Below are 24,989 nucleotides of genomic sequence, written 5' to 3'. Positions count from 1 at the left end.
GATGTTCAAATGTGCTGAAGAAATAACAAAGATCTTCTATAGGCAAGATTTCTACTTTGTAAGGGACAATCAATAAGACAATGCAGGTGTCTTTACAGAGACCTAAATTTGGAGAAGCAAGAAAAAATGTTTTTTCCTACTGTTACGTTTGAATTTCATTCTGTTATTCATCTAATCTTGACTCTCTGTGGTAAAGTTATATCTTTTCGTCCTTTAAATGCTTGCCTTAAATTTTCCTCATAATTCAAAGACATATCAGTCTTGTCTAAGTAACTTCAAATCAGCCCAGAGAGACCAGGAACCATGGATTTACAATTCATAAACCCACTGTGTGATAAAAAATAGTTATCTGTAAATTGTGTGGAATGCCTAGTAACTACTGTAAACAACTGTTCTTTTATTGCAATGCTGGGATCAAACTGCATCAATTTGCAGCAATAAAACAAGGTTTCTCGTTCTATATAAATTGCTTAATTTACCTATTTTACACTTAGTTTAAAACCAGTTACAAGGACCTTTTACTGTTACTGGAGTGTACCCCTGACTTCAGACTATGGTACTCTAGCAAGATACAAAGGGAGAATAAATACTAAATGAGTTATTCAAAAGCTTTCAATTGATTCAGAGAAATTAAGTCTTTTCTATGCGGTAGCTTCTTTTAGATGCTTGGTTGGTAGCAAAACAGGTCCCCAAAATGTTTACATAGACCTTAGTCAATAAAAAATGTGAAGATGTCTTCTAGAGTGGATTGTTATATTACAAACTTTGAATCTAGTTAGTTTCGTGTCTTAGATGGGAAAACTGAATAATTGCTGAAGCTTGATATACACACAGTTCAGCAGAAAAACTCCAAGTCAAACACAAGCTATAGGAAAGCAAACATAAAACAGAAAAATATTACTCTAATGTTGCTATTGACTCATGCTGGGTGAATGCTCTCCCCTTGCATATATGTGTGTGAGGTAGCCTCTCACAGTCCATTATAATGCATGTCAGGTTTGATGGTAACTCATAATTGTCCCACATCCTGCATGTTGCCATCGCAGTTTGCTGCTATAATGCCCTCTGGTGGCCATATTTCATATTGGGTCACAAACTCCAAGTTTTAGTGAGCCTGTGATGTCCCAAAAAGTCGTGAAATAGATTTTTTGCTTTTACCTTTATTTGATGAGTATGAGCTTTTTACACATTTATACAACACATCAATACAACTGAATACTTTTTAGCTTCTTTTAATTTTGCATTGGTCCGCATGCAATCATAATTTTTTTTATTAAATATAAGAATAATGCCAGAAGTGACTGAAAATCAGGAATCTTGAAGTTTTGTTTATGATTACATTTCATACTCTGTACTTGATACACACCTTTTATTAAAAAGAAAAATATTAGAAATGATCAAACAGCTAGTTCTGACGAATGACTTTTTCTATTTCTATTCCATTTTAGTTTTCCTCAGTGTTCATCTCCTTGTCTGTCAGCCTTCCTGGGTGGTTTTTAAGTGTGCTCAGCTCACGCATGTGTGTTTATTTGATCTGCGCAGGGGGAACAGAGCCTTGGCCTCTGCCGATTTTCTTTACGCTGAGAAAATATGCTTTTGCACAGATGGAAAAATGGGGACAGTTAAACAGACTTGGGGCCAACAGATACAAGTCGCCCCGCCACCCCCCACATCCCTCTCCAACACCCCATTCCTCCGATCAGCCACCTGAGGAACTGACACCTCTAAATGCTCTCTTCTTGTGACTACACTTCTCTCCCAGCTCAGCTCTTGTGTAGAGGCTATGGAGACTTGGCCAACCTTCAATGTGTATGCTGATCCTTTTTTTCTGTGTTAAACATATTTGAACAAACCAATGCCTAACAGAGATAACTGTGTACAAACATGCAATGTGTTTGTGTAGGAGAAGGCCCATCATGAAGGTTGTGTGTGAAATTATTTATATCAAATATTCAGAAATATTTTTTTTATGAAAAACCAAAAATAAAATAAAAGTTCAGAAGTATTTGGTTGAAATAACTGCAATATTAAGTGGGTTACTAATGTAATAGAAAACAAAATAAATCAGCAGTGTTTGGATTATCAGAAACGGAGTGACTCTAAAGTAAGCGAAAGATTGAACTTGTATTTCCATGAACAGAACATCTCTGGACCGAGAGCATCAGGAATGTGTTATCCAGAACATAGCACTTCATCAATATGTCAAAAAGTATTTAAGTGTGAACAGCATTCAGTGAAACATTGAACAGTTACTATATTGCATCAAAAGGCTTTTTTCTGTATTCAGCTCTGCTGGCTGGTTTGGTCTCGTGTCTTTTGTACTCTGTGTCTTTGTTAATTACTTATTAACAAAGTTAATGTTAGCTTTGACCTAAAGATTATGAAACACAGTTCGAACTTCTTGAAGAGCATGGAAACAGCTTTTTAATTGCAAAACTTCTATCTCTAGCAGAGATCTGTTCTCACAGTAGCTACACTGTAAACACTTCAGGGAGATGACTGGACCTGCAAACTGGGAATAGAAGACTTGCTCAGAGTGGAGGTAACATGTTTTGGGATTTTTTTGCCTCATGGTGCTGCCCTCTGGTGTTGCTGTCCCGGGCATATGCCATGTCAAACACCCCCCATACCAGTGTCATCAAAAACCACTAGGAAATAGAAAGCTAGCAAATGGGATCAAAACAAACAAAAGAACACCAAGACACTAGTCTGATTTCAGGCAGATATGGAAAAACGGATGTCGAAAAGTCAAAGAGTCAAACTCATTAATACTATAATGAAATTATAATAAGATTAGTCTTTCACTTGCTAGACAGGTAGTTCGGGATTTGTACCAAGACTCCTGAAATGCCGTTTTATAGAGATTTATGAGAATGTATCCAACTTACTTTGTAAGGCCTGACAAATGTAATTACAATATGCATGATTTATGAAATTGCTGAATTTCAATGTATCCATTCAATAAGTTCTGACTTGCGCTTATTTTAAATACAATCTGTTGTGATGCACCACTGTGGAAGTGCTGAACGCAGGCTGTGAAAATGATGGACCATCTGACTGAAGGGGAACAGGGGGAGGTGCCTGGAGGAAAAGAGCTATGGAGGGTGGGGGGTGTAGGAGTTTTTGGGGGGTGACAGGAACAGGAGGAGGGGAATGCCACCCACTAAGCCAGTTGTGGAGAAGTTCTGGGGGTTGGGCTGCCCACAGGAAACAGTTGTGGCTCCGTCCCAGGCCTCACACCAAGCAGCCCTGGGCCACCCAGTCGCCAGCAGACAGACCCACCAAATGGCCCGGACAGTCGACCAACAGGGATTTATTTATTTTTCATCCCTTGGTGGCGGCGGGAAAATTGCTTATAGCACAAGCTGTTTATTAGAACTTTGATTTGTCATGTGTCAGCGTTCGCTTGAGGGGGAATGTGTATACACAAGTCAGGCTTGTGTATAGTAGAATTAGGAGGCTTGGAGGCTGAGGGTGTGGAGTAAAAGGAGCTTTTGGTGGGGAGGGGGGTCCCACCCTGAAGGCAAAGGCTGAACTGCAGATTGGGTCATTCTCCAGCTGTCCCTGCTTGTTGAAGTCACAAAGGACTGGTTTGCAGAAGGTGTGGGAAGACAGAGACAGCATGTGGACAAACACAAACACAGGATTCCTGTTTTCACATGGATGAAATACTGTATAGGCCAAATGGATGAGCATTTAGGAGGATTTGGCCACAACTATAGGGTGTTGCAGAAAAACAGTCCTTACAGCTGAAATATCTGAGACAGCAGTTCATGTCTTGAAATGTTTATTAGGTTTCTAGACAAGCAGGTGAAATATTTTGACACAGATCTTTTTAAGAGGTCCTGAAAACCTGCTTTTATTCAAACTGGAAATAAATCTCCTTAAATTCTCTATGAAAGTGAAAGCAACAACTTTCTCAATACCAATACTACTACAGATCAAGCAAGATATCTAGCTAGTGTTTGAGCAATCTTACAAAGGGCAAAATATGATTAAAAACAAAGACTGATATGTATCACTCTATACATACCTGTTCTTTAGCTGCATCTGTTTCAATAAAACAAGCTTATTTCAGTATCAAATGGTCATCAGAGCTGCCTACCTTGCCACTCATTATGTCAACATTATGTCAAACCATTGTTTGAGGCTATATATCTATATCTATATCTATATATATATATATATATATATATATATATATATATATATATATCTATATCTATATATATAAAAATTCCCTTCTCACCCACCGCGGGTGGTTCTTATCCTCTGAGCTCGGGTCCTCTACCAGAGGCCTGGGAGCTTGAGGGTTCTGCGCAGTATCTTGGCTGTGCCAAGGACTGCACATTTCTGGACTGAGATGTCTGATGTTGTTCCTGGGATCTGATATCAACAACAGATATATATATATATATATATATATATATATATATATATATATATATATATATATATATATATATATATATATATATATATATATATATATATATATATATAAACTATTTGAAGACACTATATCTTCAAATAGTGTCAGACGTTACATAATCTGTGATTCAAATGAGCACGTTTGTTATTAATGTGTTTTTAAAGTTAGTGCTTTCATTTGCGTACTTCCCAAAGAATCCAGGAAATGGCGCTATAGGTATCTCTGACCTTTTTTTTTTTTTCAAAATAGCCAAAGAAGAAAAATGCCATCTACTACGTAATGATATAAGCCAATCAGGCGCCTGGACGGTAGGAAATAACGCTTGTTTGAATCTTTGGCGGTGTACTGTGTTGTCCCAGGTGAGGGCTATTTCCTTTCAGCCAAATGAATAATTAACCGATTTAAAAGATTATTCGTTTAATGATATGGTAGCGATATGTTTAAAGACGGTTATTTCTATTAGTTTCACACCGACCACTTCATAGTACCACTAGCTAGCTTGTTAGCCAAACGCTAACGCAGGTCCATTTGACTCTTTTCCCCCTTCGACAGCAAAAAGAAACAAAGATGGACACGAATCTTTACAGACGTTTAGTCGGGCTTTCTGTTCAGATCAGTCGCAGTGATGGTGAGTTTGTATATTTGATTTTTGTACGCGATATACTGTGTGCTAAATCTTAACCGTAAGCTGGTCTTCGGCTTGTTGGTTCGTCACCCAGGTCGAATCCATTCAGCCACCGTTAAATCCGTTGATACCTTCAAGTCTACGGCAATGGTTGAGTGGCAGGAGAGGAAAATGAGCCGAGGGAAGGAGGTTAGTGATTTCATTTAACAAAAGATCAAGCTTAAAGTAACAATTTCAGAATTACGTTTTGTGTGTAGTTAAAGTGAGTGGTAGTTGAAATACTGGGAAAACAATCTGAATGTTTTTGAGCTGTTTTTTTAATTGAACAAATATTTCACAAGATGTTTATAAAAACATGACAAATGATATCTATAAAGCATATTTTTCTTCGAGAAGAAAAATAAATTATCTATATAGGATTTATGCAGAAATTGATAACTTTACGTCTTATCTTTCTTGCTATATATGATGCAGTTCAAGAAGTAGAAGTTAAAACGCTGTCTCATTTGGGACGCCTGGGAAAATGCATAAAAATCTGCATCATAGTCATATAATGCTTTTCATTTATGTACTTGCACGTCGTTTCTCAGGGAGAAAATCCAGTGTTTTAAATTAATGTCTTGGAAAATCACCTCGTAAACACCTATAATGTATATGTTGCTTAATATGGTATTATTTTTCATTTTAAGATAAAGGAGGCATCTCCATGTTTTGATAAAAAAAAATTTGGAAAAGAAATGTACACTTTTATAACTGACAACACTATTTGTTCCACAATTTTTTGATTGTGTGTATCATTTCCTTGTTTGGAGTTTGTAAATAAATGTGAATAAAGGCTGCAGTTCAGTGATTAGGCACTCTCAAATGATTGTTCTCATTACTCTTAAGGTTAACCCACAGCATATTCCTGAAAACTGAGTTGTTTGTTGACATTTTTTTTCCCAGTGTGAACTGTGCAGAAAATGACAAGTTTTCTACATTATGATTGTGCATGGAACAGTTTGAACAGGAATTAGGATTTCTGTTTTAATGCCAGGCATTAATGCAAGTTAATAGAAGGATTAAGCTTTGTGCTGAACAACTATTTTCTTTAAAGACAGTCTGCATGTAAGTTTTTTTTTGTATTTCAGATTGAGATTAGTGAGTTATGCCATTTAAATCCAGAGCTTTTGGACCATGTAAATGCTGCCACTGGAGCTGCTGAACTGCCCTCTGCTGCTCCTGACAAGGCAAGTGATAATGTGTATATTTATTCATATATCTAAAAACAAAACTGCACAACTAAAATTATGTTTTGTGCTTTCATTCATTTTTATATTTGTATTTATGTGTATATATATATATATATATATATATATATGCATGAATGTAACATGCAGATAAACATCAGTGTATCAACACCAATACCTTCAAATATTTCCATCTTACTGTTTCAGCCAATATAATTGTGCAGAAAGAGAGAATGCATAAAAAGTACAAATTCAAAAAAGGATAACGCATGTTTGAACAAAATAAGTAATTCCTAAAAGAAACTTTTTTTGTCTGTATTTCTTTCACAGAAGTATGAGGGCCGACTTCGCTCATCCCGTATCCCTGCTCCTTCCTCCTGTATGTAATCAATGATCCAGTTTGTCTCTCAGATTACGGTACTTTCAGTAATTTTCACCTAAATTACTGAATTTAGACTTTGTTTTATCCCAAAGTCTCTGCTCCATCGGCCCAAAGTAACGAGGAGTCAGGTTGGCAACCCTCACTTTTCTTTCTTTAAAGAAAGGAAATGATACAAAAAAAAATCACAATAACAATCCTGGGAGGGCTTTCCTCAGTTCTGTTCAGGACTAAATCTTTGCTTTATTTTTATAAGACATGGGTGTTGTGGGTATGCTGGGCATGCAGCACAACTTGAAGCCAGTTTATTCTCACTATTCTGGGAGGAAAATTGTCTGGTAGAAGCTTGGAAGAACGGAATTAATTGTGGTGACACTAAACACCTTTTTTTTTTTTTTTACATCAACTTCTGAGCCTTTGTTCCTTTCATGTTCTGCTGCCTTAGTCACAAATTTTACAGTACTGTTTAAATTGCCATGCTTTAGCTGTGATTACGTATTTAGAATATAACAATCTTGATCAGTTAATTATACACAAAAATTGGCTTATTAAAACGTATTGCTTTTTTTCCCTCTTGGATTTCTCTTTCTCTTAGTTACCTTACGGTCTCAGACACGGCAGACATGTTTGTTCCAGACACCAGCACCTGTGGTGTCACCAGTGGCAACAAGCATGGCGACCTCTCAGGGGAAGTCAGAGACAATCTGTTCTGAAATGACCCAATCAGCGCAGTCTACCAGCTCTGGTTAGAAGTGATCCCCCAAAATACCTTCTGTTTGAAAACATTCCATATCTAGACAACCGACTTGTTTCTTTGGATATAAAGTTGTTGTTTTTAGGGATGTGTACTGGCTCTGTTTTGTATTAGATGTCATTTAAGTATTTTTGTGTAATCTGTATTCATTTTAACTGTATGCTTCCACATTTCAGTGGTTTACTTATTTCAGTAATAAAAATCAAATATCTTTTATAAATTCCATTCTTTCTTTCTTTGTGCAGCTCCCCCTTCTAAGGTGCGGAGAGGAAATGAAGCCAAACTACCACAGCCGCTGCCTCCTGTTGATGAGTCGGTCAAAGAAAACGAGCCTGACAGAATGCCTTCTCTGCCTTCAGCAAGAGGTCAGTAATTCTTACCCGTAAAACTATTAGATGGGTAGGTTATTGTACATAGGCCTGTCACAATAAACAGTAAATCAATTAATATATGTTATGATTAATTAAAAGAAACTCAATAATTTTCATTTGCTTGATTTATTGTATTTTTCTTTTCTTTTTTTACCAAAACGGAACAATACAGGTGTTCAGTCTGGTGATTTGATCTCTTTTTTGAAAGACAATTTTGCTTACAGAGACTCTGTAATTAATTTTGTTTGTTGTTTCTGTTTTCATTATCTATCTTGGATATTCCAAATGTCTTCTGGTTCCAGTGTTTAAATATTTATTAGAATTTAAAGTTTATTGATATTTGAGAATGTGTTCTTGCATTTTAATGCCATTATTACTATTATATTACTTGAAAATGGTCTCAAAACAATGTTACTGTTTATTGCAATAAGTTCTGGACCAATTTATCGTCCTGAAAAATTTGTTACAGGTCTATTGTACATACTCTGTACAATAACATAATAATGATGATGATCCCCACATCTCTGCATTGCAGGCAGAAGAAAATCTGTGACTCCTCAGGAAGCAAACAAAAGCAACAAAAGGATTTCCAGTGTCATGAAGCCCTTTGACATGCAGCCCAAGAAGGGAAAGGTTGGGGGAGAAAATCTATTTTAACCAATTTGTTTGTCTAAAGTTAAATATCAAACACTAATTTCCCTTTGGTTTAGTTTGGAGAGTCATCTCGACCAAATCAGAAGTTCTATGAGATGATCCAGGATTTTAGAGAAACCTTGGAAATATTGCCGATAACCACTTCTGATCCGGTGAGTTCTGACACAGAGGTAGTGTTCTGTGTTTGAGGCTGTTTTCTACTTGTACGGTTTTTACTCCACTTCCTTAATCGCTGGTTTACTTTCACAGATTGAGCCTCACAAGATTTGTGTGTGTGTTCGCAAACGGCCTCTAAACAAGCAGGGTGTGTTGAAAATGTTTAATGGGACGGTGCCAAATTATTATAATGGAATAAACAGAGGAACCCAAAGTTAATTTTTACTTTTGTGTTTTTTAGAGTGTAACAAGAAGGAGATTGATGTGGTGTCCGTTCCTGGCAAAGGTACATTACTGGTCCATGAGCCAAAGCAAAAAGTGGACCTGACCAAGTACTTGGAGAACCAGGTCTTCCACTTTGACTACTCCTTTGATGAGAATGCTACCAACGAGCTGGTCTACATGTAAATATGAAATAATGCATTCAGTTTGTCACCTAAAATAATTTAAAGTCTGTTATTTCAAACTAAAGATTAATTCTTTCAGTTTAATATGTTTGTTGAACAGTAAATAACATTTTACTGTGCTGTATATCCACAAGCAATAGTAAACAAAAGTTTGCAACTTAAGTAAATATTTATTAAAGTGCTTTTTTTTTTTCTTCTTCTAATTTTTGAGTTTCTATTTGTTTTTCTTTCAGGTTCACTGCCAAACCTTTGGTGCAGTCCATTTTTCAAGGTTGCATGGCTACTTGCTTTGCCTATGGCCAGACTGGAAGTGGCAAGACCCATGTAAGCCTCTGTGTACCCTACAAGTTTTAAGATTGTGCTTAAGTCAATTTTTCAATTCAGAATGGATTTTTCTTTTCCTAAATCTTCGTAGACAATGGGAGGTGACTTCACAGGGAAGCAGCAGAACAGTGCTAGAGGAATCTATGCCTTAGCAGGTGAAACTACAATTTATTACTTTCTCTGTGAACAGTTGAATGTAGATTATTTTAAATATGTAGTGTTTTGAAAATGCAGATCAAACGGAAGTGATTCAGCTAACCTTACACAGCGTCCTTTTCATTTATTTGCACACCTGGTAAAGATGTGTAGAAGGGCTTACTATAAATTCATCTTTTATTTGTTTTTGTGTTGTTGTTGTTGCATTGTCTCACAATGAGGAAAAATCCAACTTTTAGCCAGGTTTGTTCTGTCATCAGATGTGTATGTTCATGTAGAATAAGTGCAGCTGGAGTAAGACGACAGTCAGTAACCCTGGGTTGATATACAGAGTTGATAACCATATTTATACAACTGCTGAAGAGCTATCTTCAACATCAGGTCTCTTTAAGAAAGCTCTGATAGATAAATCTATTTAATAGCACAGGGACCATTTCAGAACAACACATAGAGAATGTTTAATAGATATGTATTCCTGCACCTTACATTGTTGGGGGTCTCATGCACTCTCACAGGGCTTGCTAAAGGGCATCTTGAATTAAAAAAAGAGAGATCCTTACTTGTGTAAAGGAAAAAAATCTACAGGTAGACTTTTTTTTTCTTTTAAATGCCAGTAAATGTTGAGGGTGCCCCATATTTGGTCTACATTTGTATTAATAATGTTTCATATTTCAGCCCAAGATGTTTTCACCAATCTCAACCACAGGAGGTTTGCTAATCAGGATCTGTGCGTCTACGTGAGCTTCTTCGAGATTTATAATGGCAAAGTAAGAAGGAGCTCTCATGAAGCACGAGTCACTCTGAAATCAGCTTGTTTGGGTTCTCCCCGTAGAAACGTTTTCCTGTTTCGATTCAGGTGTATGATCTGCTGAACAAGAAGGCCAAGCTGCGTGTCTTAGAGGATGACCGGCAACAGGTTCAGGTGGTGGGACTGGAGGAGGTCTGTGTCTTCTCAGCAGAAGACGTCATCAAGATTATACAGACAGGAAGCGCATGCAGGTATGAGATGGGTAACCTCATATAGTAGGAAATAGGCAGGAATTGTATTTTTTCACTTATTTTTAAAATGATCATTACTCATAATGGCCCACAAATTGGATTAAATCTCTACAAATACAGCCTTTAACTTGTGGAGATTGGAGCAAGTTCTGACTCTAGATTTTTAGTATGAATGGCCAATAAATATTGCTATTTTGACACTCATCTTTGTGTCTTGTAATAAAACTAATCCAAGTCGTTCCTCTACATCTACCTGTTCAGAACATCAGGGCAGACCTCAGCCAACGCAAACTCCTCCCGCTCCCACGCCATCCTGCAGATTGTCCTGCGGTGCAATAACCGTGCTGCCACTTTGCACGGCAAATTCTCATTGGTCGATTTGGCGGGAAACGAGCGTGGCACGGACGTCAGCAGCAACGATCGCAGCACTCTGGTGGAGACGTCCGAGATCAACCGCAGCTTGTTGGCTCTCAAGGTAAAAAGCATGAAACGTGCTCGTCCTGCAGAAAGAACTTTTCTCTGAAACCATAAGTTAGGGTCAGATAAACTTTGGGGAAAAAAATTATATTCAGGTGGAGCAACGTTAAAGCTTCTCTCATGTGTGTTTTGTAGGAGTGTATTCGCTCTCTGGGGAAGAACAGTGATCACATTCCTTTTCGGATGAGTACATTGACCAAAGTGCTCAGGGATTCCTTCATTGGAGAAAAGTCCAGAACCTGCATGGTATGGAGACTCACCTAACCTCCTCCAGTTGTCTTTGTGTTCATCTTGGTTTGTGTACAAGTTTTTGTTTTCTAAAATGAACATGTTTATATTCCACTCTCCATTTCAGATTGCCATGGTGTCTCCAGGCATGGCCTCATGCGAATACACAATGAATACACTTCGCTACGCAGACAGGTACAGAGACGGTGTGTCGTGTCCTAACAATGGAGTATGGAATCAGAACTCTTGAAGAATGCTCAGAAGGCAGTTTTATGCTTTAGCAAAAATAAATCAGATGTAATCCAGAAAGATTTGGAAATTGATTTCTAGTAGTTTTCTGGACATGCACGAATAAGAGTAAAGACTAGGGAAAAAGTATGCATTTTTAGAGTTTGTCTATACAATAATTTAAATATCTTCTGCATCTTTTCTTACTAGTATACTTCCTTCTCCTGTGTCCTTCCTTTCTTAATACTATAATTACTCGACTTTTATTCCTCCCTATTTACCCACCTATCTTTCTTGTCCGTCTCTCATTCTTTCCCTGTCCTGCCTCCCCTACCTGTCTGTCCTGCCATTCTTGTGTTCTTCTAGGGTCCTAATTTTTTTTATTGTACCATATGTAAACCTTGTCCATAGTACACATGCATGCCATAAATTCTAAGTGAATGTTTGTGTTTCAAAATGACTGAGATGTTTGTCACTCTTCAAAATGACACAATGATTTACATAGCTGCATCTTTATAATTGTTTGGTTTTAGGAGTGACAAAAAAAATTATTCTAGCTTTTTTTTTGTTGATAAAAGCTGAACTTCATAAAGCGCTATTCAAGAACAAGCCATTCTGAGTTATTCTTCAACACAGTGATATATCCTTATTTTCTAACTTCATCTCAAAAGTAGAAGAGATCTTTTTTTTTCAAAAAGCTTAATCTAGAGCCTTTTCTAAATTAGTTTTGTGATGAATATGTTTTGTTTTTGCTTTTTAATCAAAATCAGTCAGACCATCCGTCAAGAGAAGTGATTCCCTATTGCCAGTTGCCGTTTCAAACTGATGACCAACAACTTGCTTTTTGTCATTTTAGTCATCCTTTCAATGAAAACTCTTTTCAACATCTGATCTATTACAACTTTAAACATTTCTGTTTCTTTGGCAGAGTGAAGGAGCTGAATGCTAACTCGAAAGTTACAGCACAGAAGGGGAAGGAGCCAATAAACAGTTCTTCCGAAGAGGTGCATTGCATCACAACACCCAAAATCATGAACTTAATGATGTACTTTTTTCGAATGTATTAATGAACTGGTTTTTTTAAAACAGGATTCTTCTGTTGATGCCAGCGTGCTGGACATCATATCTCAGGTTACAGAGTTGGAAGAAAAAGTCTATGGACAGCTGAAGGTAGTTTTTCTTATCTTTTTTTTTTTTTTAAGAAAAATTGATTTATTCATTTTTTTATGTTCTGTTTTTCAGAGAGCAAATGAAGTTGTTAAGGAAATGGACAAAATCTCATACAACATTGAGGAAGGGCTTCCTGAGCTGGTGGATTACTCCAGGAAGTTATTGGGTTTGTACAGGATTTGACTCGTCTTTTTCTGATTAGGTGTTTCCAGTATTTATTTATTTATTTTTTTTTTTTTTAACGATTACCAATGACCACAAAATTTGAAGTGCATACATTTGTCTTTGTTTGCAGACTCAGTTCTGGCTTTGCAGTCTGCTGTGGTAAAGGAGAGCATGGCCAGGCTGAACCTCTGAAAAGCCAGATATTCCTGCAGAGAGATGAATTGGTTTTTTCAGTTGTTTTTATTGTAATGCATGTTTTGTTAAATAAAATTCAACACTAACATTAAAAAGAGAAAAAAAAACAATAATGGCATGGTTTTAGAAATCCAGAATTTGCAGTTCTTACATGCAAACTACAGCAAATATGATAAGATTTATTCTGCAGAATATTAAATAAAAAGCTTTTTACTCCACGGGCAGATGTTAAACTGATATCGGTAAATATTTTGAATTAAAGTAAGATATATTTTCTCATTTGCTTTCCAATACTGTGAATAATTTGAATTTTGGCTAGTTCTTTGTGCATAGTCTTTTAGGATAAAATGAAATTAATGTTTAATTTCAAAGTAAATATTTAACTTTAAAGTAAATGTATGAAAAAGAGACATGCTTAAAAGAATGAACCAGCAAGAAACATACCTTACTGTTACAATAGTTTGCAATTACATTTTTGCCACTTTGTAGCTGTGTACCTTTTATTGAAATAGCTCAAATGATATATATTAATATCTAATTTTAAATTGCACCTCAAAAAACACTATCAAGGTGTTTCTTCCTACAATTTCTACTCTTCCTTGAAACGTGACTTGAACTGCACAAGTTGAAGACTTAAGTCTAGCTCCTAAACGTACCTCAATATTAAATTGTTGCAATAATTGTTAGAGTGCACTGATAACTCGGGAGAATGAAGTTATTGTTGGAACTTTGAGATTTCTTGGGTCACTTTGTCAATAAAGAAACAAAACCAAGAATGCCTAAATCTACTACAGTTGTGAGAAAAGGGTGTCTTAATACTTTTGCGCAATACTGAATTGAATTCTACAGATTTTTAATACGTTTTGTCAGTAACAAAATGCACTAAAATGAGCTTTATAAGACAGAAGACAAAGATACAACTTGACAGTACATTGTTTCTAGTTACATCTAAAATAACTACTTAAGACATAAAAATAACACCTTAACTGATATTTTGATTTTTTTTTTTTTAATTGATGAAAATAAGGTTATGTAAGCTTATGTGACCAAACTATGCTGAAAAGTTTTTATTAATTTTAAGAACATTTTCAGCTATTGCAAGGCCATTATGAAGTGCTGTTCCAAGGGTGAGGAGGATTGTGAAGATAATTGTTAAATTAAGGGAGTTTGAGAGTTTACAAGATAAACGCAATCCACGTCTAATAAATCTTAAACTAAAATCACGAATACTTTAAAAAGAAAACGTCCATTAAAAGCATTGCAGAGCACTCGGGGCTCACAATAGCGTTGAAAGGTGATATCCACAACCAGACCAATAGGGGGTGCTCTGTGCGTTCTGACCACCCGAATGATTGTCGCGAGTAAGAAGCAAAGGCGGGGTTTAAGCAGTAGGGGGAAAAAGATTACAGATTAACGCAGAGCAGAAGTAAGCAACCGTGGACCGTGTGGCCATGAAGTGGTTGCGCTTTTCGCTCCTCGTTTTGGGGGTTTTCTCGCTGTGCTGCTCCACGGCTGGTGACACTAGCGGCATAAAGAAGATGAAGATGCAGTTTGCTACGGGACCTCTGCTTAAGTTTCAGATCTGGTAAGCGGACGACGAGAAAAGAAATCTGGCGAGTCATTGCAAGCTAGCTAAAAGAAGCCAGCTAACATCGCCGTACGGACACAAGCAAATAAGATGTCAGTTTGTGTGCAGGTGAAAAACGGTAACTAAGGAGGGCGTCCGCTACCATGTGTTCTTACAGAAACGCCGAAACAAAATTCGTGAAAGTAAAATATTTGACAGCTTCCGCACACATCGGAAACATGGCTCCACTTCCGCAGTGAAACATGTTAAATCCTCTAAGAACCGCCCTAGTGTCTGTGGATTAGACAGACATGTTTTACCTAAGGTACATACTACATTCCGAAGGTGAGTGAACCTGTGCGATTCAAAACTTTTGGTTTGAATCGCACAGGTATAAAATTCCTCACTGAACCTCAAACGAAGACGGCCAAAGCAAGTGTCCGTGCCGCTGAATAAAAGATTGACAAGCAGCAGTGTTGATATGTAAACATAATGCAAATTAGACCCAAGAAACATTTCCTAGTTGAACTTGGTTCATTTGTAAAGCAAGTTAATTTTGGTTACTTGGCTATTTAATCTTTTATTTAAAAAAAAGTTTTTTTTTTATAAAAGATTAAATATTTTAGTGGTGACGATGTTGGTACACTTTCTGTACCGACTATGCTAATGTAATTAAACAGAGATTAAACATTATGAAAAATGGCAACATGGTTCTATTCAAATCCATCATGACTATCAATATTAAAGTTTTGTACAAATGTGTGTTAGTAGAAGGGTTTCCACTTTACTTTTGTTCAGTTAAAGTCACATCGTACCTCTGACAGTGCTTTGTGTTACATGCCTGAAACAAGTCTGTCTAGATTGTGAAACTTCATTTCTCAGTAAAGCTGTTTGTATAGAAACATCAAATGGGACAAACAAAACAGGAAGTTAGAAAAACTGACTATTGATTTGCATTATTTACACGGTGTTATACTTGGACACAATTTCACCTGGTTGGTGTTTTTACTCTTTTTATTTTATTTATATATATATATATATATATATATATATATATATATATAATATACTCGGCACATCAAGTTGGTATAATGATGCATAAAATACCTCTGATCTGAGCAAATATGACAGGAGTTGATGCCATTGTTCAGAACAACTCATCACTTAGAAAGTTTTAACAAGCAGAGAAAACGTGTTTTTAATGAATTTCAAATTATGATTTTTGACAGTCTTGATGAGCATAAGCAGACCCTCGACTGCATTGCATATATTCTCAATAAGAGAAACAAGTTGCAACAAGTTATGCCAAGATTAACTTGTTAAGATTACTTTCAAAACCGAGTGGAGGAAGGTTATGCAGAGAGAGCAACATCTGTTTATTTGAATTGGGGAAAAAAAATTAATGTTGTGCACATTGGTGCGACTATGGGTAAATAAAATGTTCAGATTCCACAGGTGTTTAGAAGTAAAAACTCACTGCAGTTAAATATCTGACTGCAGAAAGAAAAACATGAGGAAAGTTCTGAACTCTGTTATACTTGAGCATTGTTCTTAATCTCTGTTATTGTTCATTCATTTGATGAAAAGGGCCATTTATTTAAATGACTGAATTTGTGGAAGATCAGGAAGGAAATCACTTGTTGGTGCCGGTAACTCAGGAACATGTGAAATGTGCCTCAGACTCCACAATATGTTTGGAAGAAAAGAGAAAATCTTTTTATGGCATTCAGCTGCTCGGGATTAAAAAAAAGCCATTTTATCCTGAAAGTACTGTCTTTCAGGAAATGCTGATAATTATGTTGTTTTGGCTACTTAAATTCTGTTTTTCCAGTTGTACAACCTGTTCTCCTTTCCTTCTGCAGCATTTCCTGAGGGTACAAGCGGGTGTTTGAGGAGTACACGCAGGCCTTGTACCAGCGGTACCCAGACATCCGCATTGAAGGGGAGAACTACCTTCCTATACCCATCTATCGGTAAGGGACAGCCATTGTCTAGCGCAGTGGTTCCCAAAGATTTTCTTCTGGGCCCCCCTATGGATTACAATAAAATCCCCCCCACAACAGAAAAAAGAAAATCAACTGGGCACACACATCGTTCAACCATAAACTTATACACATATTTTGTTTTCAAACTCCACTGAAGTTTATTTCACACTTCAGGTTGCAACAAAACACTCTACAAACCATCTTTACAGTGAAACACTTTTGTGTAACTGTTTTTTTTTTCATTCATCCATACTACTTCCCATGCCTGTAATGGCACTGTGCCCCCTTTGCTAGGGGATGCGCCCCACACTTTGGGAACCACTGGTCTAGCGGCTTACATGTGGATTAAGTCCAGCCCAGGATCAGGTATAATTTGTTTAACAAACTAAAGTTGCCTTGGATACTCATTTGCTATTATCACGCGTAACAGATGGCTAAATGTCATCGGTTGCAGATTTGGATCTGGAATGTGCTTTTTAATCATCAGCTGGTATCGGGATGCAGTGGTATGTACCCTGCCTTTTCTGATTTCAGCTGATTAGCAGGTGCCTCAATAAATGAGAATAGTAATGAAATGTAGATTCAGCAATTCTGTTTAATCAGTGAACTTTATTTGTTATGTAGATTGTGATGTTCTCTAAAGTATATGTACTCAGTATTTGTTTGGCAATTAGATGAATTACCACATCACTGTGACCTAGAGGTTTTCAGCCTGTGGCATGGAATGTATGTAATGGGTCTATTTGTTTTACATTTTGGATTAAACCACTAAAGTTAATAAACTTATGAATAATTAATTTGTTTTAGCTAATTTGTGCTTGATCATCACTGGTTGAATCCTTAATACTAATCAATAGATTTTTATTGGTTCTATTGCTTACTTCACAAAGTTTCTCTTATTTCAAGAAATCAAAGTCAGACTCTGTGAAACCTCGGTCCCATTAGAGTTGCACTATATTTGCATTGATGGGAGGCTGGTTTTATGCAGCCTCTGGTGTACAGTCCAGCAGGGTGTGCTACCGAGACTCCTGGGTCTTCATCTGGTTGACTTAATGAGCACACAAGAGATTGGCTACATGTAAGAGAGGCGACTCTCCTAAATATCTTGTCACATGCTTCAAATGTTCCAGACATCATTTCTTCGAATTCTTGTGAAGTTTGTCGCTTGCGTATGTTACAGCAAGAAAAAGATATTCCTTCAGATAGGTTTTTGTTTTACCAGTTCTGCTTTTAAATGTTAGAAGTTGCACAGATTGTAGAGTCCAGCTTTAGTTAAGCTCAGATTGTACGCTTTCAGGGTTGGTCTCATAGCTATAAATTAACTCTTTTATTCTTTAAAGTTTGGTCAACTAGAAAACATGACTTTACTCATTTACTATACGAAATGGAATGTTTTTTTTTTGCTTAAACTTAAAAGTCCTTCAAGTTACTTTTATTGAGGCGTTTACACACACACAAAAAAAAAACATTTTTATATTTTCTTCATAGACATGACTGATGCTCTTCTACTTTTTGTCTGCCCCACATTTAAAAAAAAAAAGAAAATGCATGGAGTTATCAATCATAGAAGATATGCTGGCTGTGCATTCCAGCACAGAATGGCATGAGGTAATGATCCACGTAGGTTACTCATAAAACGCTGTAACAGAGCTCTTGCATACAGTGTAGAGGAATATGTGTGCAGAGTTCAGGGCTTCCAGCACATGGCTGTGGTCCAAGTAGGACTTCCAGTGGTTGATGTAGCAATACCAAACATTGGCAACATTAAGAAAAGAACTTGTTTAAATGGAGAATAGGGAAGTTTGAGTAACTTTCAGTTCACTCACCCCTCAATGATGTAAATGAATAAATGGCAGAGAGACTGTCCACATGTAGGACAGACATTTTGCCCATATTTCCTGATTGTTCAAGCATTGGATATAACATCATCCCAGTGTGCATTGTGTTCTGTTTCTGATGAAATCGGATCTTATTTCCACAGACATGTTGCGTCCTTCCTGTCTATGTTCAAACTGCTGGTGATCGGACTGATCATAATCGGCAGGGACCCATTTGCTCTCTTTGGTGTTCAAGCCCCAGGAATCTGGGAGTGGGGCCAGCAAAATAAGGTGAGGATTTCTGTTTCATTTTAAAGTCACACACTTAAGGTTGGTTGGGGGGGATGCTGCCATTTGACTCAGCTGCACTGTTGTGTTTTTTTGTTTGTTTGTTTTTGGGGGGTTTTGCGCTATTACAGAAATCACTTGGGTTGTATTTAGAATTGGAGAAAAATGGTGTCAGAGTGTACATGTGCACTTGTAAGAAAACCAAAGGTCCCACGATTTCATTTTATGCTCTCTAGCAGAGCTCTGCATGTTTTTAAGGTTCACTATTGCTTAGATTGATTTCTCCAGAGCCATTGATATTCCCATCAGAGTGTGTTGCATCACAATATTCTGTAGTTAGTTTTCCTTTCATATGCAATAAAAATGTAAGTTTGATAGCGACAGTATTTGGTATCTGTTGTGGGTAATAACCTGTAAACATTGCATCAGATATAGATATAGAGAAACGTATCAAAAATCTGCTTTGACCAGGTACTAATAAATCTGAGGTCAGCTTCACTGATGACACCAGATGCTCTAATGCAATCAGGAGAGCGTTTTGTGAAAGAAGGTTTCACTCTGTTAGACATGAACAAATCAGTCCAAATCTGATAAAATAGTATAGAAAAGAAGCTTTTCTTATTCCATCGATTTATCAAGCCTTCTGAATGAACAAATCCACTGATTTGTTCCTCTATTACTTTCAGGGTTAGGGTAGGGTATTTTCTCTAATGCCTGCCCGGTCAAAACGAACATATCTCATGTTAACTTTTTTGTTCAGACTTTTTAACCCAGTCTTTGTTCTTCTTGTCAGATATATGCCTGCATGATGGTGTTCTTCTTCAGCAATATGATTGAAAACCAGTTAATGTCAACAGGAGCGTTTGAAATCACATTAAACGGTGAGCATTTCTTTTCCAGCATGGCTTCAGAGAATAAACTTAACTTCTTGTTCGACTGTGCGATGTTAACAGACTTTTATTGGTGAAAATGCATTATTATATTTGACGTGTGGAGCTACATGTAACCAACATTTATTACTTGTTATTGTGCTGCTGCTCCAAGCATAAGAAAAATTCAGCCTCATTCAAAGTCTTGTTTTCATAGACGTGCCAGTGTGGTCGAAACTAGAGTCGGGTCACCTCCCCTCCATGCAACAACTCGTGCAAATCCTGGACAACGAGATGAAGATGAATGTTCACATGAACACAAGAACGCATCACCACTCCTAACCCTACTTTTCAAATCCTGGCTGGAGCTGAAAGCCCCTCCTTGTACGTTTCTTCTGAATTTCTTTTATTTTAGGTCAATTTTGACGAGGTGAAACGTGTAACCCATACCGACTCTGTCTGTCTCCAGGTTCGAGGTGGGCTTCTCTCTGAGCTGTGAAGTGATGTTTATGAAGGTCTGCGCTGAAGGCATGAGAACTGCTGGCACAGACTGGATGCCCCCATCACTCTTCACCGCGCTCCGTAGAGACGTCCTGCCCCTGACGCCAGAGCGGGATCCATGGCAACAGTTTAGGCTGTTCTGTTATGTTCTTGTACTATCCATACTACTGCTGATTTCATCCAGACAATTAGTGGTCCACTGAGGGGAGATTTAACATTGATTACTGTAGTCTTTAACCTGTTTCATTTAATTGACTTTTGTGAATGGGGAAAAAAAAATGTTATTTGTACCAACGAGCCATATGTAGAATTCTAAGTGTACCTGTCAGAGATGTAGGTAACCGTATCAAAAATAAACCAATTAAGATCTGTAATAATTGTTGTGAAAATGCCATTAAGACCATGTCTTGGAAAGATTTCTGAATAATTTTTATATTTACATATGTTGGAGGAAGCTATGAATATTAATAAAACATTGTAACAATTTCTGTGTGAAGCTGGGTTAAAGTGTTTCCATTTATGATAGATTTAAAAAGACCAATTAATTTATCTCACTTGTGTAGATTGATTATTTTTTTCCTTTTCTGTATATTTCCTTGCCTAAATGTGGAAACAAAAAGGAGGGCAGATTAACATCTAAATGTTTTTTTTTTTTTTTTTTTTATAAACATTTAAGCATGTCTCTGGAATAATTTAAATAAGTTGTTGCAGTCAGGAGAGAAGCTGAGAGGTCAGGTAAATTCCTCCATACTTCAATCATGTAAGGAGATGCTGGCATGAACTTAATCATGGGCATTTTTCTGCAAATCAGAATTTATGAAATCAATTTCTATATGCATTTGTCAATGTGTAATCACGTTGATACTGTTAGTCATGCATCTTAATGTCTCAGTAAACCATCTGTGGTTTACAGATAAAAGCGGTCTGATCTCCCTTGTGTTCATGCTAATGTGGTTAGGAAGCATTTTTGTTCCCTTTTGAATAGCCTAGGCAAATCAGGTTAGATATCGAGATCTAAAGGTTCAGGGAGCCCCATGTGTGGTCAAATATAGAAAATCAGGCCTGGGGAGTTGGAAGAGTATGCTATAGTTGTTGCATTAAATAACCAGAAAAATTGTTAGGATTTGGCAAAAATACAATGGTAAATTATTATGAACCATATTCACATTCAGATTATTGAATATGAACCACGTTCCGTAGATGTTCTACCTCAAACACCAAAGCCAGATTCATGGTTGAATATGATCGACATGGGCTTTACTTAGCAGAGGCTTACGCTGCACTGATGTAGTTCATGAATGGGTGTACTGCGCAGAACATGGACATTCTTTTCAGTAGATGCCCATTTCTTGATCAGAAATATAATCTTGTGGTATTCTGAGAAGGTGAACTTTTGTTCACCTCAGCTTTAGGTGATCAAAATGTCCAGATGACACCTGAACTATACCACTGTGTAATAAATCTTCAGGAGTTTCAAAGGTTTTCTAGTTCACTGGGATGCAACCACAGTATACTGGAATCTGACCTTCACACATTAGCCATTTTTAAGGCACCCATGTATGAAGGCTTTGTCACTATCAGTCATCTCCAACAACTTTCAGAAGTCTTTGAACAGCAGCATAAAGATTGTGGAGAAAGTTTTGTTTTAGGAGATCAACGTGTAGGGTGACACCAGGCATTGGTGAAGACGTTGAATTCCCAGGTTCATCTTGGCTATCAACACTACCGTCTCCCATTATTTCAATAGAAATATATTGAAGTATTCCTGCTGGGCTGGAGTTCAATGTCTGGTCACTCCACCTGCCTCTTCTTCTTCTTCTTCTGTTGCATTTTATGGCAGTTTACAGACTTTGTGCATTACCGCCATCAACTGGACGGAGATGTAACTCCACCTACCTCTGCTAAGCTGTAAACTTTTTTTTCTTTTTTTTTGCTAAGCTGTAAACTATTCAGCTAATTACAGTGCAGCAGGTCTCGCGACATTTCATTGACTGCTGCAGCACCTGCCACACTGGGTTTAAGTGGCCAATTAATTAAGGGTTAAATAGCAGGTGACAGTACTGCTGCACAATAGTTAGGCAGCAGAAAACAATGGGTGTGGGACGGAAGGACTATCCCTCAGTCTGCTTGGTTGCAGCTGTTTTTCTAATGTGTTGTATGGTGCCGCTTGCGGACTGCCGTCGACTGAGGAAAGCTCAGAGGCCAGTGGCGAAGAGAGAGGATGTCCATTCTCCCACAGCTGTTGTCCAAGAAGGAAAAATTGTGCTTGGGAAAGTTTTCGAGAGCTCGGATATCGACAGAAAGTCGTCATTTAATGAATCGTTGGATGACGAATCTGATTATCAGGCAGACTTCGCAGGTATGTGCTAATAGTGTTGATGCTGCTGCTATAATGTCGAGTACATTTGAGAAGCAGAGAATTCTTGAAAGATATTCATCGTTTTTGTTTAGTGAAGGACTTTATGGTGTGGGTAAATAATAAGTTGTGCTGTGTTACCCTGAAACACTAGTTGACACTGCATGATTCACTTAACTAAATTAACCAATAGGTAGTTTGCATGTTCAAACTCGTGTGGTTAAACCAGGCCGAGCACAGTGGTTTGCTACACTTGCTTCATGAGTTACTACATTTGTCAGGACCTCAGGTTTTAGAGGACCATAACTGTGTAGCCTCTATGCTTTAAAAACAAGTGTGACAAATTTGAGTCTTCTTTTGCTATTATAGGCTGGTCCCAGGAGATGGATGTGGATGAAGCCTCCAAGGAGTTATGGGAGCACTTGGGGGCATATCTGCATTGTTTTGATGACCACATGAAGTTCAGGTCACTTGGAACAGAGGCTTCACAACTTTCAGTGGTGCAAGGTAGTAATTTTTCAGTTTTAATATGCATAAACAGAACTGCATACTGATGTAACTTCTCTACGCCTACAGCAAATGAACCCCCAATACCTCTGTCCACGGTTCCTCCAAGATGTGGCTACAGGATATATGGAACTTCAATAACATTCATTCTGATTGTTCCATTTAAAGGTTGCAACATAATTCAGCAGGTACCTCAAGCCGTTAAATGTGACAGTCACGCATGTCTTGCTATATTTTGCTTATACCACTATAAAGGGCCATCTTCAAACTCGTTTAATGCAGATACTGCAAAATGCAAACAGGAATAAAGTAACTCTTCCTAAACTAACGTTCTGTCTTGCTTTCCAGGGTGGAAATCACATACTCCCTCTACTCTGGCAAGGCCATCCACTGTCCCTGCTGTGTCCCGAACATACGGGCCCTGTGGTTCCTCCCGTGGGGCCTGTGGGCCCCGTGGTTCCGCCCATGGGGCCTGTGGTTCCTCCTCTGGGGTCCCTGGGGCCCGTGGGCCCCGTGGTTCCACCCGTGGGGCCTGTGGTTCCGCCCGTGGGGCCCATGGTTCCTCCTCTGGGGTCCCTGGGGCCCGTGGGCCCCGTGGTTCCGCCCGTGGGCCCCGTGGTTCCTCCCGTGGGGCCTGTGGGGCCCGTGGTTCCTCCCATGGGGCCTGTGGGGCCCGTGGTTCCTCCCGTGGGGCCCGTGGTTCCTCCCGTGGGGCCTGTGGTTCCTCCCGTGGGGCCCTTTGACTTCTATTATCTTCAAGCAGCAGATGATCTTTTTCAACGTTTCCCCTTCTACCCATTCCCTTATCCACCTCCAACAGCTCCTCCTCCCACTGAAGAGCCGAAAGTCCTTTATCCCCAGATTCCTTTTAATCCAGAGCTCCTTTGGCCATACTGGCCTCAGCTTCCAGAATTTCCTCCCATCTTTCCTTGTCCTCAAGGGAAATGTCCAGTGCCTGGACAAACGGCTCCCTGCATAATACAAGATCCTGCCACTACCCAGACTCCTCATGATACTCCTGCAAAGTGGTATCCTATCGTCTGCCTACCTCTTCTTCCAGATGAGCAACATTTTCAGGACATGTTTTATCAAGGTTAGCTTTGAAAAGTTGAAATAAATGTTTAAAATAAAAGGGACTCATGTCTTTGGTTGCAGATTGTACAATGTGTAGGTTTATTTCTTTTTTTCCCACCAGGGTTATTTCAGTTTGAAACTGAAATGAAAACTAAAGTCTCTGTATGGCATGGGTCAAGTTGGACATTTTTGTTGAGGTGAAAAGAGTATAGTCTATGGAAATTTAATCAGACTACAATCAGTTCTTGTAACTTTGCCAAAGGTAAAGCTTAAAACCTTCATGATGATCAACCACTTGGTGGGATAGTGGGCACCCAGTCAAATTGTAAATTACTTGCATATAGTGCTCCAAGTAACTGACGACACTGCACCCACCATGCCTGGTGGTGGTACTCGGCGGGCCCAGTAGTGCGGGTGCATGGAGCCTTGCCTCTCGTGGGTTGTAGGCCTGGGCTACAGGCCAGTAATTTGCCACAATCAGTATGTCGATGTGTGCATGAATGACCGGTGTTCACTGCTTTGGTGTCCTCTGGACTTGATAAAGTGCTGTACAAGCCATTTATCATTTTAAATGGTTTGTTTTTTCAAATATCCAGGTGGTCAACAATGGTTACTTTTACAAAGGGACACACTTTCTAAATAGAGTGTAATTTCTGATTGAGTTTTGTTTTTTTTTCCCCCAGACTAATTTGATGTAAGGTTGAGGGTTCTCAAATTGGTGACTTGCGACTTTTAGAGATATTGGCACATATTGCTATCTAGTATAAAACTTATTTTAAATGTGTATATATTACTTTGATAGTTTTCCTTTAAGTATTGCTCTTGATATAACTAAATATAGTTTATTCAGCTTTTATTCTAACTACACTTTGTCATCCACTAGATGGAAGCAGAGGGTAAATTGTAAAGTTGGGGAGTGCCAGATTGGGCACAGTGCAAAGACGTATTTTTTACTACTGCCACTGTAAATGGTGTTCATATTTTGCCACAAATATCCAGAACTCCCTCCTTCCTCAGAGACTCATAACTGTCTCAAAAGTTAACATATAAAGATAAATCTTTGTCATTGTCACAAA

The 24,989-nt window shown here is 38.1% G+C and overlaps 3 protein-coding genes across 10 annotated transcripts; all 3 read left to right on the top strand.

Moving 5' to 3' along the window:
- Nucleotides 1–4,687: 4,687 nt before the first annotated feature.
- On the top strand, nucleotides 4,688–13,437 carry kif2c (kinesin family member 2C). Of its 3 annotated transcripts, XM_028021354.1 has the most exons (23): nucleotides 4,688–4,791; nucleotides 4,985–5,060; nucleotides 5,152–5,246; nucleotides 6,188–6,286; nucleotides 6,617–6,665; nucleotides 6,761–6,796; nucleotides 7,261–7,410; nucleotides 7,665–7,784; nucleotides 8,326–8,423; nucleotides 8,501–8,596; nucleotides 8,694–8,748; nucleotides 8,842–9,004; nucleotides 9,241–9,331; nucleotides 9,423–9,486; nucleotides 10,163–10,254; nucleotides 10,344–10,486; nucleotides 10,748–10,961; nucleotides 11,099–11,209; nucleotides 11,319–11,386; nucleotides 12,348–12,423; nucleotides 12,509–12,589; nucleotides 12,662–12,755; nucleotides 12,885–13,437. In XM_028021354.1, the coding sequence occupies exons 2-23, from the start codon at nucleotides 5,000–5,002 to the stop codon at nucleotides 12,944–12,946; spliced, it is 2,118 nt and encodes a 705-aa protein (XP_027877155.1). In that variant the 5' UTR covers nucleotides 4,688–4,791; nucleotides 4,985–4,999; the 3' UTR covers nucleotides 12,947–13,437. The 3 variants fall into 3 exon arrangements, with proteins under 3 accessions (XP_027877155.1, XP_027877158.1, XP_027877157.1); XM_028021357.1 differs by lacking the exon at nucleotides 6,761–6,796; XM_028021356.1 differs by lacking the exon at nucleotides 4,688–4,791 and having other exon boundaries at nucleotides 4,798–5,060.
- Nucleotides 13,438–14,296: 859 nt separating this feature from the next.
- Nucleotides 14,297–20,472, top strand: selenot1a (selenoprotein T, 1a). The gene is made up of 6 exons (XM_028021358.1): nucleotides 14,297–14,534; nucleotides 16,379–16,489; nucleotides 18,483–18,609; nucleotides 19,400–19,487; nucleotides 19,693–19,859; nucleotides 19,945–20,472. The coding sequence occupies exons 1-5, from the start codon at nucleotides 14,401–14,403 to the stop codon at nucleotides 19,815–19,817; spliced, it is 585 nt and encodes a 194-aa protein (XP_027877159.1). The 5' UTR covers nucleotides 14,297–14,400; the 3' UTR covers nucleotides 19,818–19,859; nucleotides 19,945–20,472.
- Nucleotides 20,473–22,020: 1,548 nt separating this feature from the next.
- Nucleotides 22,021–24,005, top strand: LOC114146015 (pistil-specific extensin-like protein). Of its 6 annotated transcripts, none has more exons than XM_028019745.1 (5): nucleotides 22,021–22,335; nucleotides 22,702–22,839; nucleotides 22,909–23,027; nucleotides 23,188–23,323; nucleotides 23,432–24,005. In XM_028019745.1, exons 1-5 carry the CDS (start codon nucleotides 22,068–22,070, stop codon nucleotides 23,935–23,937), a joined length of 1,167 nt encoding a protein of 388 aa, XP_027875546.1. In that variant the 5' UTR covers nucleotides 22,021–22,067; the 3' UTR covers nucleotides 23,938–24,005. The 6 variants fall into 6 exon arrangements, with proteins under 6 accessions (XP_027875546.1, XP_027875552.1, XP_027875551.1 ...); XM_028019751.1 differs by having other exon boundaries at nucleotides 22,022–22,335; nucleotides 23,188–23,255; nucleotides 23,508–24,005; XM_028019750.1 differs by having other exon boundaries at nucleotides 22,022–22,335; nucleotides 23,188–23,271; nucleotides 23,512–24,005.
- The last annotated feature ends 984 nt before the right edge of the window (nucleotides 24,006–24,989 follow it).

Source organism: Xiphophorus couchianus, chromosome 6, assembly GCF_001444195.1.
Source record: "Xiphophorus couchianus chromosome 6, X_couchianus-1.0, whole genome shotgun sequence".
NCBI lineage: Eukaryota > Metazoa > Chordata > Actinopteri > Cyprinodontiformes > Poeciliidae > Xiphophorus > Xiphophorus couchianus.
This window is presented reverse-complemented; position numbering and strand designations above follow the sequence as displayed.